The following is a 13,374-nucleotide window of genomic DNA, read 5'->3' as shown; positions in this document are numbered from 1 at the left end:
CACCCTCAACCAGCCAGTGATGTGACCTGCCAGGCTTCACAGTTCTCAAAGCTCCCTGACCTCATGCCCACAGTTCTTGATAATGGAGACATTCTGGGATGCATGGGAGAACTTTCCCATGGAGCAGATTAAAGGAGGGAGCTGCAACCTCATACATCTCCGAGCAAATATGAAAATTGATTTTGTCAAAAAAAGTCAATTAAAATTATTATATTCACTATAGAATGGGCAAGAACTTAACTTGCCGTTTTAACTGGAAAGGTATAAAAATACTTTCTCTGCACTGATGTGGATTTGTACGAGTGAGCTACTGAGATTAGAGTTTCAGGATCTGTGCTGTCAAATGTCCTTATGGGTAAGGGTAGTTGAAGTAGCATAATTAGGTATTAGTGGCGTTGTTGAGGATTTCATTTATTTATGTTTCTTGCCAAATCCCTGACAGTCAAATCTTTTACAGTGTAAGAGAAATTCAAAAAATCAAAGGCAAAGCTTTGAGTAGGCTTTGCATTCATTGATTTTTAACTTATAATGACATTGCAGCTTTGCACCTCTTTAGCTACTCTAACTGCTTATTGAGTGATTTTGACAAGCTTCTTATTCTATTGGGGTGACACAGTAGTTACTTGGTTACTTTGTAGTTACAACAAAGGACACCTTTGCCTTGGGAATTGCACTGTGCAGTGGGTTAGACATTAGCTTTCTCAACACAAGCTGATTGGACCAAAGTCCCCTCTGCGGGCTGTAAGAGTCCAACGTGAAATGAGTTTGTGTCTTCTCAATCAAGTGGCTGGCAGGTGTGGCCCTGCACTGCAAAATTTGGCCAAAATTGACAGTATAACAATGACAGGTTTATGAAGGAACTGGGAAAGAAATGCTCCACTAATGGGCAGGTGTCATGTTCTGAGGGTGAAGCTAAGTAATATTGTTGGAACAGAGGAAAGCTAGCATAAGTTTCTTGGCTATGTTAGAGGTGGCTGGGGAGTGCTTTTTGCTGATGCCAGGTGCCTGAGATGAAAGGTTTTTCATTCTCCAATATAAAAAGAAAAAAAAACCCTGTGAACTGTCAGTTCTCGCTGGATCTGCCCATTTCCAAGGTTTTAAGCTTGTGCTTTGAAATACAGACATTTAAGCCTTGATATTGATGAGGGACTGACAAGGAACATGGTCATAGTGACCTGGAAACCCAGGAATATGGGTTCCCTGTTAAATTTAATGAGAGGATTTCTTTCAAAGTTTTTCACTCTGTTTTCTGGTTGGTGGGAAGGCCTGTAGCATCAGGCCACAGTTGGGCGTGGAAAGTAGGGAGGGAGAGATGGGGTTTGTGGGGAGCCCAGGGGTGGCGGTGGGGTGTGGCTCAGGGATTCGAGAGATGAAGATGGAGAACTGGAGAAGACATGGGGGAACCAGAGACCAGAGAAGACATTGGGGGCTATGTGCAGACTGGCGGATCTGATGGCGGAAAGGGAAGCAGGTAAGCTTGGTGGACAAGGGGAAGCACTCTCCCTCCTCCTGGCCCACACACAGTGATGTAGAAGTATTCACCTGATGATCCAGCCTCAGTAAATGTGCACTTACGTAAATTAGTTGATGAGCAGTATGTTGCGTCCTTGTTTTGGTTCCCTCAATATCTTCTGTAGGTCCAGTTTTGGCAAAAATGAACATTGATTTACACGACACATTTCATTACTTTAGGACACCACAAAGCACTTCACAGAATCACAGAATCGCACAGTGCAGAAGAGGCCCTTCGGCCCATCGAGTCTGCACCGACACGTGACCTACCTACCCAATCACATTTACCAGCACTTGGCCCATAGCCACTTCACAGCCAATTAAGTAAATTTGAAGTTTAGTCACGACTGTAATCAGGAAAACAACAATAAGATAAATGACTGGATTGCTTTAATGTTATTGGCTGAAGATTAAATGTTGGTCAGGATATCAGGAAAATTTCTCTGCTTTTCTTTGAATATTGCCAGAAGACCTTTTACTTCAACAACAGCTGCAGCAACTTGCATTTATATAGGACCTTTTATGTAGGCCTTTCAGAGAAAAACAAACAAAATTTGACACTGATGCTCATAGAGGGATGTTGGGAGAGGTGGCCAAATGCTAGGTCAAAGATGTGAGTTTTAAGGAGCATCTTAATGGAGGAGAAAGACGTAAAGAGGCAGAAAGGTTTAAAGAGGGAATTCCAGTGCTTGGGCCTCAGCAGCTGAAGACACAACCGCCAATGGTGGAGCGATTAAAATTGGGATGCGCAGGAGTCTGGAATTGGAGGAGTGCAGCAATCTTTCAGACTTGTCGGGCTGGAGGGGGTTATAGAGATTGGAATGGGTGAAGCTATGTAGAGATTTGAAAAACAGAGATGGACATTTTAAATTGAGATGTTGTCAGATCTGTGTAGGTCAACAAACAGAGGTGATGGGTGAATGAGGTTTGGCCCATTTGCCTGAGAGTCTCTCAGTTCAAAATATTATCCAAGCGACAGTTTTTACAGTTCAACACTTCCTCAATACTGAATTGATGTGTCATCTGAAATTTTATTTACTCAAATCATATAGTGGGGCTTGAACCCATGACCTTCTGAGAATTACACTCTTGCAGCCACAAAACTTTTTATTACATTGATATATCGAAAATTAAGTACAGCTCAGCATATGACCCCTATTAGTCATTCATGGAGCAGCTTTAGTGAGCTAGGTTGAATTTTCATTCACCAAAGTGTTCTTGGCTTGGGAAGCTGCTCATCACCCCTTTATCACCCTATCCAAATGCCAGCAGGGAGATGGCACCCTGCAGGACAGCCCCACTTATCTGCCTTCCAATGATAACCCTTCCAATCCCAGGGACTGCTGGGAGAAGAGTGGCAATAATCCCCCTGAGGGGAACAGAAGGCTGTTTGGACTCCCAATTTTGGAGGGAGCAGGCCCAATATTACTTATAGTATCTCGGTTTGCAGATAAAGTTGCCATCGGGCTGCTGACCCTGTAGAACTGTTCTGTGAAAGTAATGATGTCAAGGCCTAGAAGTGTGATGGTGCACATCAGTTTTACAGGCGCAACACTGGAGCCTCAACATCCAATATGGTTTTCACCAGAAGTGCCTGAAATAGGCTTGGAACCTATGCAAATGCAAAATTAGACTGGAGCCCCTTTTCCAGTCACTGCCTGCTGAAAGGGGTGAAGTGGCCTAAGATTGAAATGCTAAACGCCTGCGAGATTTCTGAGGATTCTCAGCAAGCATCTGCAGCTAACCCGTCAAACATGAAGGAGGCACAACGTCCAATACTGGGTGTGCCTTTGGCATAATATACAGTACCTGCATCAAGTTCAGACCAGCCCACATATTTTGTGAAATTTAATGTAACTTTCACAACTTTTAATAAACCTTCTGGAGAAAGATTTTCACCATTCACTTTTGTAGTGAACCATGTCCTTTCTCTACATTTCTCTGATTTTCTAGAAATAATGAACAGAGAAAATCTTCCTTCTTGTAATGTTTTGCTTTACTAATAAATATTGGAAAAAAAAAATCTTGAGTGATTAGTGATTAGATCCTACCTTTTAATCAAAGTCAGAAATGGCTAACAGTTGTTAAAATATTATTAGGAGCAGATGTTTAGGTACAGCAAGCTTTTAGCTGTGTTTTGTTTGATTTGGCATTGGCCACTTGTCCTGATTGTCTCAGTATTTCTTTTGCAATCCTGGGAATCAACTTAAGCAGTTCCAGTTCAGTCCATTTATTTCCCCACCCTTTTTTTACAGTCAGTTTCTGTCAAATTCAGACAGAACTTCATTTTGAGATTTAATACAGAAAGTAACAGCAGTCTTTCCCCCTTTGTGTCTTTTCTACTTGTGAGGAGGGGAAGAAGAGACCAAACGACTGATCAGCAGCAACCTCAATTGCCCTGCATATCACAGACTTACCAGCGATGGTTTCAGGATCTCGACATCACTGGCAACAAATTTTCAGGAATTTTGTTTTACAATAAATAAATTATTTTTAAGAAGATCTATTTCGATTATACAATTATTTTTTATTGCCATTTTTCATAATATATTTCTGATGAATGGGGTTCTGGGTACAATACTGTTCAACTTTTTGTGGCTCCCTTGGCCTGAAACCTGTAGCAATGAGAACAAAATGATGAAATGGAAAGGGAGCCAACAATGACGTGATGTAATGTACTCCATTGACTTGGCTTCTTTCTTGGGGCAGGGTAGTCATTGATAACTGTTTCACTTCTTTTCATTTGTTTATAAATATTGAACTGCCTCTGCTGTCAAAATGATGGATATAACCTTCAAAAATGCTAATTCTATTTTAGCTTTTGTTTTAAAACAAAATAGTTGTGACAAAGGCATATAAATCCACCGTTTGCTAATGAAATGTTCCCATCCTTTATGTATCCAGTATGCAAGATGAACGTCCACAGGCGCTGTGAGACCAACGTGGCACCAAACTGTGGAGTCGATGCTCGAGGGATAGCTAAAGTGCTGGCAGATCTCGGTGTCACTCCAGATAAGATCACCAACAGTGGACAAAGGAAGAAAAAGGTAGAGCATTAAAAGTAAAAGTGAACAGCTGAATGTGCCACTGAATGTGGTATAATGTGCTCTCGCATGACAATATGCTGCCTCCATCAGTCTAACTGAGATCTAGTACCCCAAAACACTAAAACATGATATAATATATAGTGGTTATGGCTCCCCTTCAAGGCAGAACTGTCTGTGCACAAATATGTGTTCATGTATTTGGTCTCTCTCTAAAATGCTTTTGCCGTAACTAGCCAATGGCTTAAAATGACTTAATAGTTAAAATTACTATGGAGTAAAGAAACAAAGCTATGTAAACTAGATTTGATCCTTAACCTGATATATAGTTAATTTCATTGGGGGTGGCAATATTAGCCCTAACATAATCCTTTGCAAGGGCTGAGAGGTTACACAGTGGTGGAGGGGGCAGGGGATGAAGATGGGTAGTTGGCGGTTACAGATCTGTTGCTGGATCTCAAGCAGTGTTTCTCTTGTCCAGCCTTTGTATAATATTAGAGAGCTACTTCCCCTTCTCACTCTTCATTTTCACAATCCCCACTGTGGGGAAGTAACCACTGCACGGAATGAACAAACTTTGGGATCTTCAAGATTGTTGGCATTCATCTACTCTCATTTTGACGCTTTAATGTATTGTGCCACTGTGTCAACCGTGTCTTACTGTATATGGTCAACTGATGTGCCACATTCATCATTTCCACTATAAATCCAAAGGCAAAAGGATGTCCTTGGGCCATTTTTTATCCTCTAGACAATAAACAAGCTTAAGACCCAATTTCATTGCACATTAAGATCCAGCGAATAAAATGGCTGGGCTGCTAGGTTTGCTGTGACCACCTGGCTGATGTTCACTAAGAAAGTTTGCATTAAAGGAGTGGAAAGAGCTTACAAATGGATATGGTGGCCTTACCACACCGTTCACCCTGATGATCGGACTGCTGTAACTTTCATGGAGGCCTAACCCGGGGCGGCCGCGGCACCTGCCGAAAGGCAACGTTAGGTCTCTTTTCCATGCAAATCAGGGTGCTAATGATATAGAGAGGTCTGGGTGATACAATGTAGGAGGGCACACCTACCTTCTATGTGTATATATATATATATTATATATATATATTGACCTTTCTCAGAAATTCATGCCACTTCATTTTGAATGCTTACAACAAATCTGCACTCACAACACCTGCCGGCAACCTATTTCATAGACTGGCAGCCCTGTAAAGTTAAGTACCTCCTAGAATCTAACTTAGTCTTATGCTTTGGTAACTCATGCTTATGTCCCTGCTTCTATCTAACCTATCCAGCTCAAGTAGCCTATCTAATTGAGCAGAGTCTAAGGCCCAGATTTTTGCTCCCCGGTCGGGTGCGCAGAGATGGGAGAACTCCCAGCCCGCAGTTGGGATTTTTGTTCCGGCAGCGCAGGCTGGATTAGAAGTTGGACCCAACACTCCCAGAACCAGTGTGGATATTGCTGGGTGCTGAGGTGGACTGGGCGGATGGCCTGCCTCTGTGCTCTGGTACTTTGTTGAATTAAATTTAAAAATTATGAAAACAATAAAAAGTCCTCCAGCCCTCACCCCTCACCCACCCACACACACTCCCAAGTCCCATGCATGCCAACCTATGCCAACCCATTCCCCTCTATCCATCCCCATGGCCCCTCCTACCCTTTGTGCCAACCCATGCACCTCAACCCACCCCCACATTGCCCCTCATACCCCCATGCCCCTCTACCCACCCCCATGGCCCCTTATAGCCCCTATGTCTCCCACACCCACATGCCCAGTGTCTTATAGCCCCTCACCCATCACCGTTTGTCCCTCCCCACCCCCCCCACCCATGCCAACTCACCGGGTATCCTTTGACAGTTTCTTGACAGCTTCTTTGGAAATCCCTTCCTCAAAGAGCAGTGGAAGCAGAGTCTTTGAATGTTCTCAAGTCAGGAGTAGATAGCATCTTGATAAACAAGGGGGTGAAAGGTTATTGGGGGTAGGTGAGAGGTTACAGTCAGATCAGCCATGATCTTATTGTATGAAAGAGCAGGCTCAAAGGGCCTAGTGGCCTACTCCTGCTCCTAACTTGTATGCTCATATGTTCCTTGACAGTTTTGACAGTACTTTGTCAGCTCATTGACAGCATTGATAATTGCAATGAGTTTATGTGTTTTTTACACACAGTCATGTTTAATTTTAACGATCTCTTACCTCTCCCAAAGGGTGCCTTACCTCTCTCAAAGGCATCCCGGGATGATATACAAAGGGGCACCTTACATCTACTAAGGAGTTCCTTGGCTATCCAAACGAATCCACCAAGTTCAGACTTGCTCTTACCTGGTCCAATCTGCGCACTCCAGCTTTCACACTCCTGGCCTACCAAAATCCCACTTCAGCGGAGGTAGCTGGTTATATAAATGGCCAGCTGCCTCTGTAAACCATGCATGTGCGAAACCTGGCCTGATTCCACTCCCACCCCCGTGAAAATGGAAAGTGCCATGTCTGGGGGAAGGACTTAGAATTTCTGGGCTAATCCGCCATTTTCACCACAACAAAGATGCTCTCCATCATGGTGAAAATCTGGGTCTAATTCTTCCATTATTGAAAGGGCCTCAAACATATATATTTTTTATTCATTCATGGGATGCCAGCATCACTGGCTAGACCAGCATTTATTGCTCACCCCTAAAAAAAAACCATTGTTGAAATACCCATCTGGTTCACTAGTGTCCATCATCAGACTTTTAATTCCAGATTTTTTTTATTGAATTCAAATTTCACCATCCGCCATGGTGGGATTTCAACCCAGGCCCCCAGAGCATTCTCCTGGGTCTCTAGAGCACCAGTCCAATGACAATACCACTGCCTCCACATAGTCTCCTTGAAATTAACACTTTTGAAAGTAACTCTTTCGAGTACATTCACAGTTCTTGACTTTTTTTTTCCGGGAGTGGGACATGAACTCACAACCTTCTGAATCAAAGGTGAGGGTGCTATGAACTGAGCCACAGCTGACAGGCCCCAACACTCTTTCCTGGTAACTAGTTACAGCTGGCAACTAATTACAAATCCCCTAATTGAATGAGAATGTGCAAGGCTCATTCGCCCTTTTTAAACCTGACTTGTAATTATGCTGGAGCTACAGTCTATGTGGCGACAAATGCAGGTGGTGAAGGGAAGACCTCTCTGGGGAAGCTCACATTGCCTTGTTCAATAGAGTCAGATCAGATTTTGAATCTGGAATTACACTCACTTTTGCATCACTGCGTTCTAACATAAAATAACTGTGTGATAGAGCCATGTAGAGTAATAATTCTCCAGGTTTGATCCTCAGTCTGTGCGAGCATTTCAGTTCAGGAGAAAAGCAACCCCTTTTGAGGATTGAACTACAAGGGCCAAGCAAAAAGATGCAGCAATGAGGAGTGCTGCATTAAAAGGACAGGGACATCCCAGAGGAAAAAGCTCAGTTTTTTTAAAGGCCTACTTTGAATCATCTATTGTAAATGTGAGCTCGAGCACACGATAGGGAGAACCTACAATAAACATAAAAGCTACCTCTCGTCTGGCCCTGGAGACATGAGCCAGAATTTTACATTCGGCGTGTGGGTACGCGCTCAACACGCTGGAATGTAAAATGACGCGTGATGACGTTGGGCGTGTGTCCCAATGTCTTCGCGAACTCGCGCGATATTTAGTTCAGCGGGTGCGCGCCAGGTTTGGCTGCGCGCCCACCGATAATTGAAAGGCCTATTAAGGCCATTAACAAGGTAATTAAGTTGAATTTTACGCTGCCCGCCCAAACTTACGGTTGGTGGGCAGGCGAAAAGGCCAAGCAGCCTTTACATTTTTTGGGAAACCTCATCCACGAGCGGGATGAGGTTTCCTAAAGCTTATACAAATTAAATAAAAACTTTTTTTAGCCATTAAAAGCATGTCCCATCTCATGTGATACAGCCTCAGAGTGATTGAAGCGCTCTTTCGCGCACATGTGCGAACTACTTGCTAGGCCCGGCTCTCCCACCTCCCCCCACCCTCACAGGTACCGTTCAGCACTACCGCTCGTGATCCACGCAGGGTGGGAAACCACGTGAAATCGCGGTACGCAGCTGATCACGGGTGGCAGTCAGCTTCCCGACCGCTCCCACCGAGCCCACCCGACAACTGGAAAATCCTGGCCATGGGGTGGAATTTTACACCCCCCCTCTCCTGCTCCCGGGAGTAGGCTGACAGGCTGAGGAGGCATAAAACCAGATAGCATTGCAGCAGCATCATATTCATTACCTACCTGCTTTGCTGGTATTTTATCAGTGGCAAAGGTTGCACAGGCCACACGTGGCAAGATTTTGTGGCCTGACGGCGGGGAAGGGTTGTCCCTCTGCCCAACTCTGCTCCCCCTTCCCCGAACCTGGTCCTCCACCCCTCTCGCTGGGCCCTCCTTGTCTAGGTTCAGCAAAATCCCACTCACCTTTGATTCCAGCCTCCATGGCTCCTCAGTGCATTAGAGTGCCTTCAGTTCCAGCAGTGGCCACCACCCCCAGTGGTGCTGCTGGGACTAGAGAGCTGCTGGCCATCTGATTGGCTGGCTGCCCGCAGAGATGGGACTTCCCAAGGAAACTATATACTTTTTTAAAAAAAACTTATCTGACTGGGTGTCTCCTGGCCCAGGAACCATTTCCCATCAGGTTTGCCTGTCAGGAAAGCCAATAGTGCTCTTTCTCAATAAGGCTTTCAATTAAAATAGCAGATTGGACATAATTATGTTATCAGAGCCTGTTCTCCATGTTTAAAGATGATCCCTCTGGTTTGAGTGCAGTATCCTTACTGCCCAATTTAAAATTGCTGGTGGCCATATTGGAGTCCAGACTATTTTAACTTCTCACAATCCCCCTCCACCCCCCCAACCCCCGCCGACCTACTTTCCACCAGCCATGAGGCAGGTGGGTGGGTGCATAAAACCTGGTCTTCCATTGTTTAACTGGACAGAATCTTGTTTCTTTTCAGGAAATTAATCTGGTGGAGGTGATCCTTAGAATATTCTCTCTTTATTCCAAAACCAGCTTGAGAAAGTGTTTTGCAGTTTATTGTGGGACTGGCGGTGTGTTTAACAGCGTGTCTTTTTTATTGGGAGCTAGGCGTTACAGCACTAAAAAAAAAGACAAGCTGCTGTAGACAGCGAAGCTTTGTTTTGTATGGCTCCTTCAAAATTGTTATTTGCAATTGGGTCTGAAGGGGCTGACATAGTAAGGCATCCACAACTAGAAAAGGTGTCAAAACATGCAGAAGGAAGTGCCAAGAAAGATCGCCACTTTTAGTGAGTTTCAACTCCCCCAAAGGTAGCAGCACCTTATAGTGAGCACTGCAACTAAAATTGGGGCTATATCAATAGCAAAACTGCAAATAAAGATAGGTGCTGGTTATGGCATTGGTTTTGTTCCTCCAGTACACAAGGAGTTAAAAGCCACTGCTTTCAGTGATTTTTTTCCTGTTGTTTTGTATGATCGCTATTTTCCCATGGCCTTGAGGCAGAATGTATTTCGGATCTCCCTAATCCATTCAGCTCTGCTCCTTGTCCTGTTTTTTTTTTGGTCTATTTCTGCCAATCTTATAACCTTTTGAATGAAGGCCAATTGTCTTTGCTTCTACCTTCACTTAAAGTGATAGAAACAAAAGTAACTTCATCGGCATCACTTCATATGGTAAGTAAGTTAATTTAACCGTTATCTCTTAAAAGGCATATGCATTTCTGTTGGTGGTTGCGTGATCGGTCATAAAGGATGGAAGTGAATCAAGGATAGGATTTTACAAATGTTACCAAGAGAAGTTGTTAGGTCACATCCTAAGGTAGAGGTTTCTATGCATCTATTGAGAAACAGAGCAATTTACGTCTCCTTATGTCAAACAGACTTGGCTGTGAAGCTCATTTTTGTATGGTACAATTTCACAAGTGAAGACAGCAACTTATATTTACACAATGCCTTAAAGATTAGCATACCAAACATTGCAAAAGAGATCATGTTTCATGCCTTCTTGGCAGATACCCAGTTCTTCCCCTTACTCGCCAGTACTCCCTCCTAGTGTTTGGCCCCTCAGTTCAACAATCATTATTATCCTGAATATGATATCAAAGTAAATTATTCCGCAGTATAAGTGACCCTGTGGCTGGACCTTCATTTCCTTTGGTAATGTTATATTGCTCATCCGTATGCAGCTTCTGTATTATTATGAGTTAATCTACTATGACATCACATACATGGGATTGGCAATGTACGTCAACTGGAAGTTTGGCAACACAGAGAAATCACAGGACAGAAACATAAACACCAGAGCAGATTTGATAAATGTGAGAAGATGCCTTCAGTCACTTCGTTTGCACGCACTGTGGAGATAGGGCACCTCCTGAAATATTCCTTTCTATTTTCAAAGTTATCGCTTTCCCACCACCAACCCCAACCCAACCTGACTGCCATAGGTCATTCCTGTGGGTACCCAGCATCGGCCTCTTGCTGCCGGAATTCCTGTTTCTACCGGTCAGACAATGATTTCTGCCAGGTTCAGGTGGGAGTAAGAGCCTGAATATTTAGGAATGATTCTTTTCTGAGTTAATCCTGTTAAAATTTGGGCTTGCAACTCTAGACAAGGCCAGGGCAGAATCCCTGGGAATCCCATGTTTGACAGTGAATCAATTTCCAGTGGTGAGGGCTTCAGCACATCTTCGGCTTGTACCTTCCATGTTGAACAGACATGTTTGGAGCAGTTACAGAACTGCACAGGAGTTTCTGCTGTGTGCCGCAAGTAAATTTCATGGGAACTCTCACCGGAGTTAGCAAGAGTCCGATTGACGGACCAGGAAAACTTTCAAACCATCAGCAGTCAAAGGTTATTGTTCTCAGAGATGATCAATTACCTTAAGCTCAAGACCAAAATCTCCATTGGGAGCTGAAGGAGTAACAAATTTAACTGTTCACTAGACGATCATGGCTTTCTCTTCTGTCTTCAAAGTGGCAGGATGCTGCTATAAATTTCCAGGTCCAGGTAGCACGTGGGATACCCACTCCAATTTTGCAAGTAGCCCCATCACCATAAACTTGAGCATCAGAGGCTGGTAGTCACGCTCTGCCAAACCATAGAACCATAGAAAAGTTACAGCACAGAAGGAGGCCATTCGGCCTATCTTGTCCATGCCAGCCCGAGGACACCCAGGTGCCCTTTCTAATCCCACCTCCCTGCACCTAGCCCATAGCCCTGCAGCCTACAGCCTTTAAGGTGCAGATCCAGGTACTTTTTAAGAGAGTTTAGAGTTTCTGCCTCTACCACCAACTTGGGCAACAAATTCCAGACACCCACTACCCTCTGCGTAAAAAAGTTCTTCCTCATGTCCCCCCCTACACCTTCTGCCACTTATCTTGAAACTGTCCCCTGGTTCTAGAATACTCCACCAGGGGAAACAATTTTATCCTGTCCACTCTATCTATTCCCCTCATAATTTTGTACACTCAATCAAGTCACCCCTCAACCTTCTTTGTTCTAAGGAAAATAACCCCAACCTATTCAATCTCTCCTCGTAGCTACACTTTTCTAACCCTGGCAACATTCTTGTAAACCTCCTCTGCACTCTCTCCAGAGCTATTACATCCTTCCTGTAATGTGGTGACCAGAACGACACACAATACTCCAGTTGTGGCCTCACCAGTGTTTTATACAATTCCAACATTATATCCTTTCTTTTATATTCAATACCTCTGTCAATGAAGGAGGGCATTCCATATGCCTTCTTTACAAACTTGTCTACTTGAACTGCTGCCTTCAGGGACCTGTGTACTTGTACGCCAAGATCTCTCACTTCATCTACCCCTCTTAGTATATTCCCATTTATTGTGTAATCCCTAGAACTGTTTGACCTCCCTAAATGTATGACCTCACACTTCTCTATGTTAAAATCCATCTGCTACTTTACCGCCCACTCCACCAACCCATCTATACCGTTTTGGAGATTATGGCTATCCTCTACACTATCCACTACTGAGCCAATCTTTGTGTCATCTGCAAATTTCCCAATCGTGCCCCCCCATGTTTACGTCCAGATCGTTAATATATAACACAAACAGTAAGGGTCCCAACACCGAGCCCTGTGGAACACCACTTGAGACAACTTTCCATTTGCAAGGGCGTCCATCGACCATTACCCTTTGTTTCCTGTTACAAAGCCAACCTTATACCCAGTTTGCCACATTACCCTGAATCCCATGGGCTTTTACTTTCCTGACCAATCTGCCATGTGGGATCTTGTCAAATGCCTTGCTAAAATCCATGTACACAACATCCACTGCACGACCTTCATCAACCCTTCTTGTCACTTCCTCAAAGAATTCAATCAAATTTGTGAGGCAAGACCTTCCTTTAACAAATCCATGCTGACCATCCCTGACCAGTCCATGCCTTTCCACATGACAGTTAATCCTATCTCTCAGGATTGATTCTACTAATTTGCTCACCACCGATGTAAGACTAGCTGGCCTATAATTGTTTGGCATTTCCTTTGATCCCTTTTTAAACAATGGAACTACGTTTGCATTTCTCCAGTCCTCCGGTACCTCCCCTGTATCTAGTGAAGATTGGAAAATCATCCTCCCTGACTTCCTTCAGCAGCCTCGGGAACAATCCATCTGGCCATGGTGACTTATCAACTTTCAAGGATTTCAACCCTTCGAATACTTCCTCTCTCTTTATGACTATCCCATCCAATATCTCGCAGTGTTCCTCCTGGACTACTATATCTACATCCTCCCTTTCCTTTGTAAACACGGAGACAAAATATTCATTCAAAACCC

At 43.9% G+C, this 13,374-nt stretch overlaps 1 protein-coding gene across 2 annotated transcripts in view; it reads left to right on the top strand.

The window, feature by feature from the left end:
* LOC144689791 (protein kinase C epsilon type) overlaps nt 1–13,374 on the top strand; it is a 689,374-nt gene that overhangs the window by 432,849 nt on the left and 243,151 nt on the right. For both annotated transcript variants that reach the window (XM_078557177.1, XM_078557176.1), the window contains one exon: nt 4,417–4,559. In XM_078557177.1, coding sequence (XP_078413303.1) covers nt 4,417–4,559 — 143 coding nt within the window. The remainder of the gene's footprint in view (nt 1–4,416; nt 4,560–13,374) is intronic.

The sequence above is a fragment of the Cetorhinus maximus genome, chromosome 14 (genome assembly GCF_964194155.1).
Source record: "Cetorhinus maximus chromosome 14, sCetMax3.hap1.1, whole genome shotgun sequence".
NCBI classification, from domain to species: domain Eukaryota; kingdom Metazoa; phylum Chordata; class Chondrichthyes; order Lamniformes; family Cetorhinidae; genus Cetorhinus; species Cetorhinus maximus.
The sequence above is the reverse complement of the archived record's forward strand: the minus strand, read 5'-3'. Positions and strand labels throughout refer to the sequence as shown.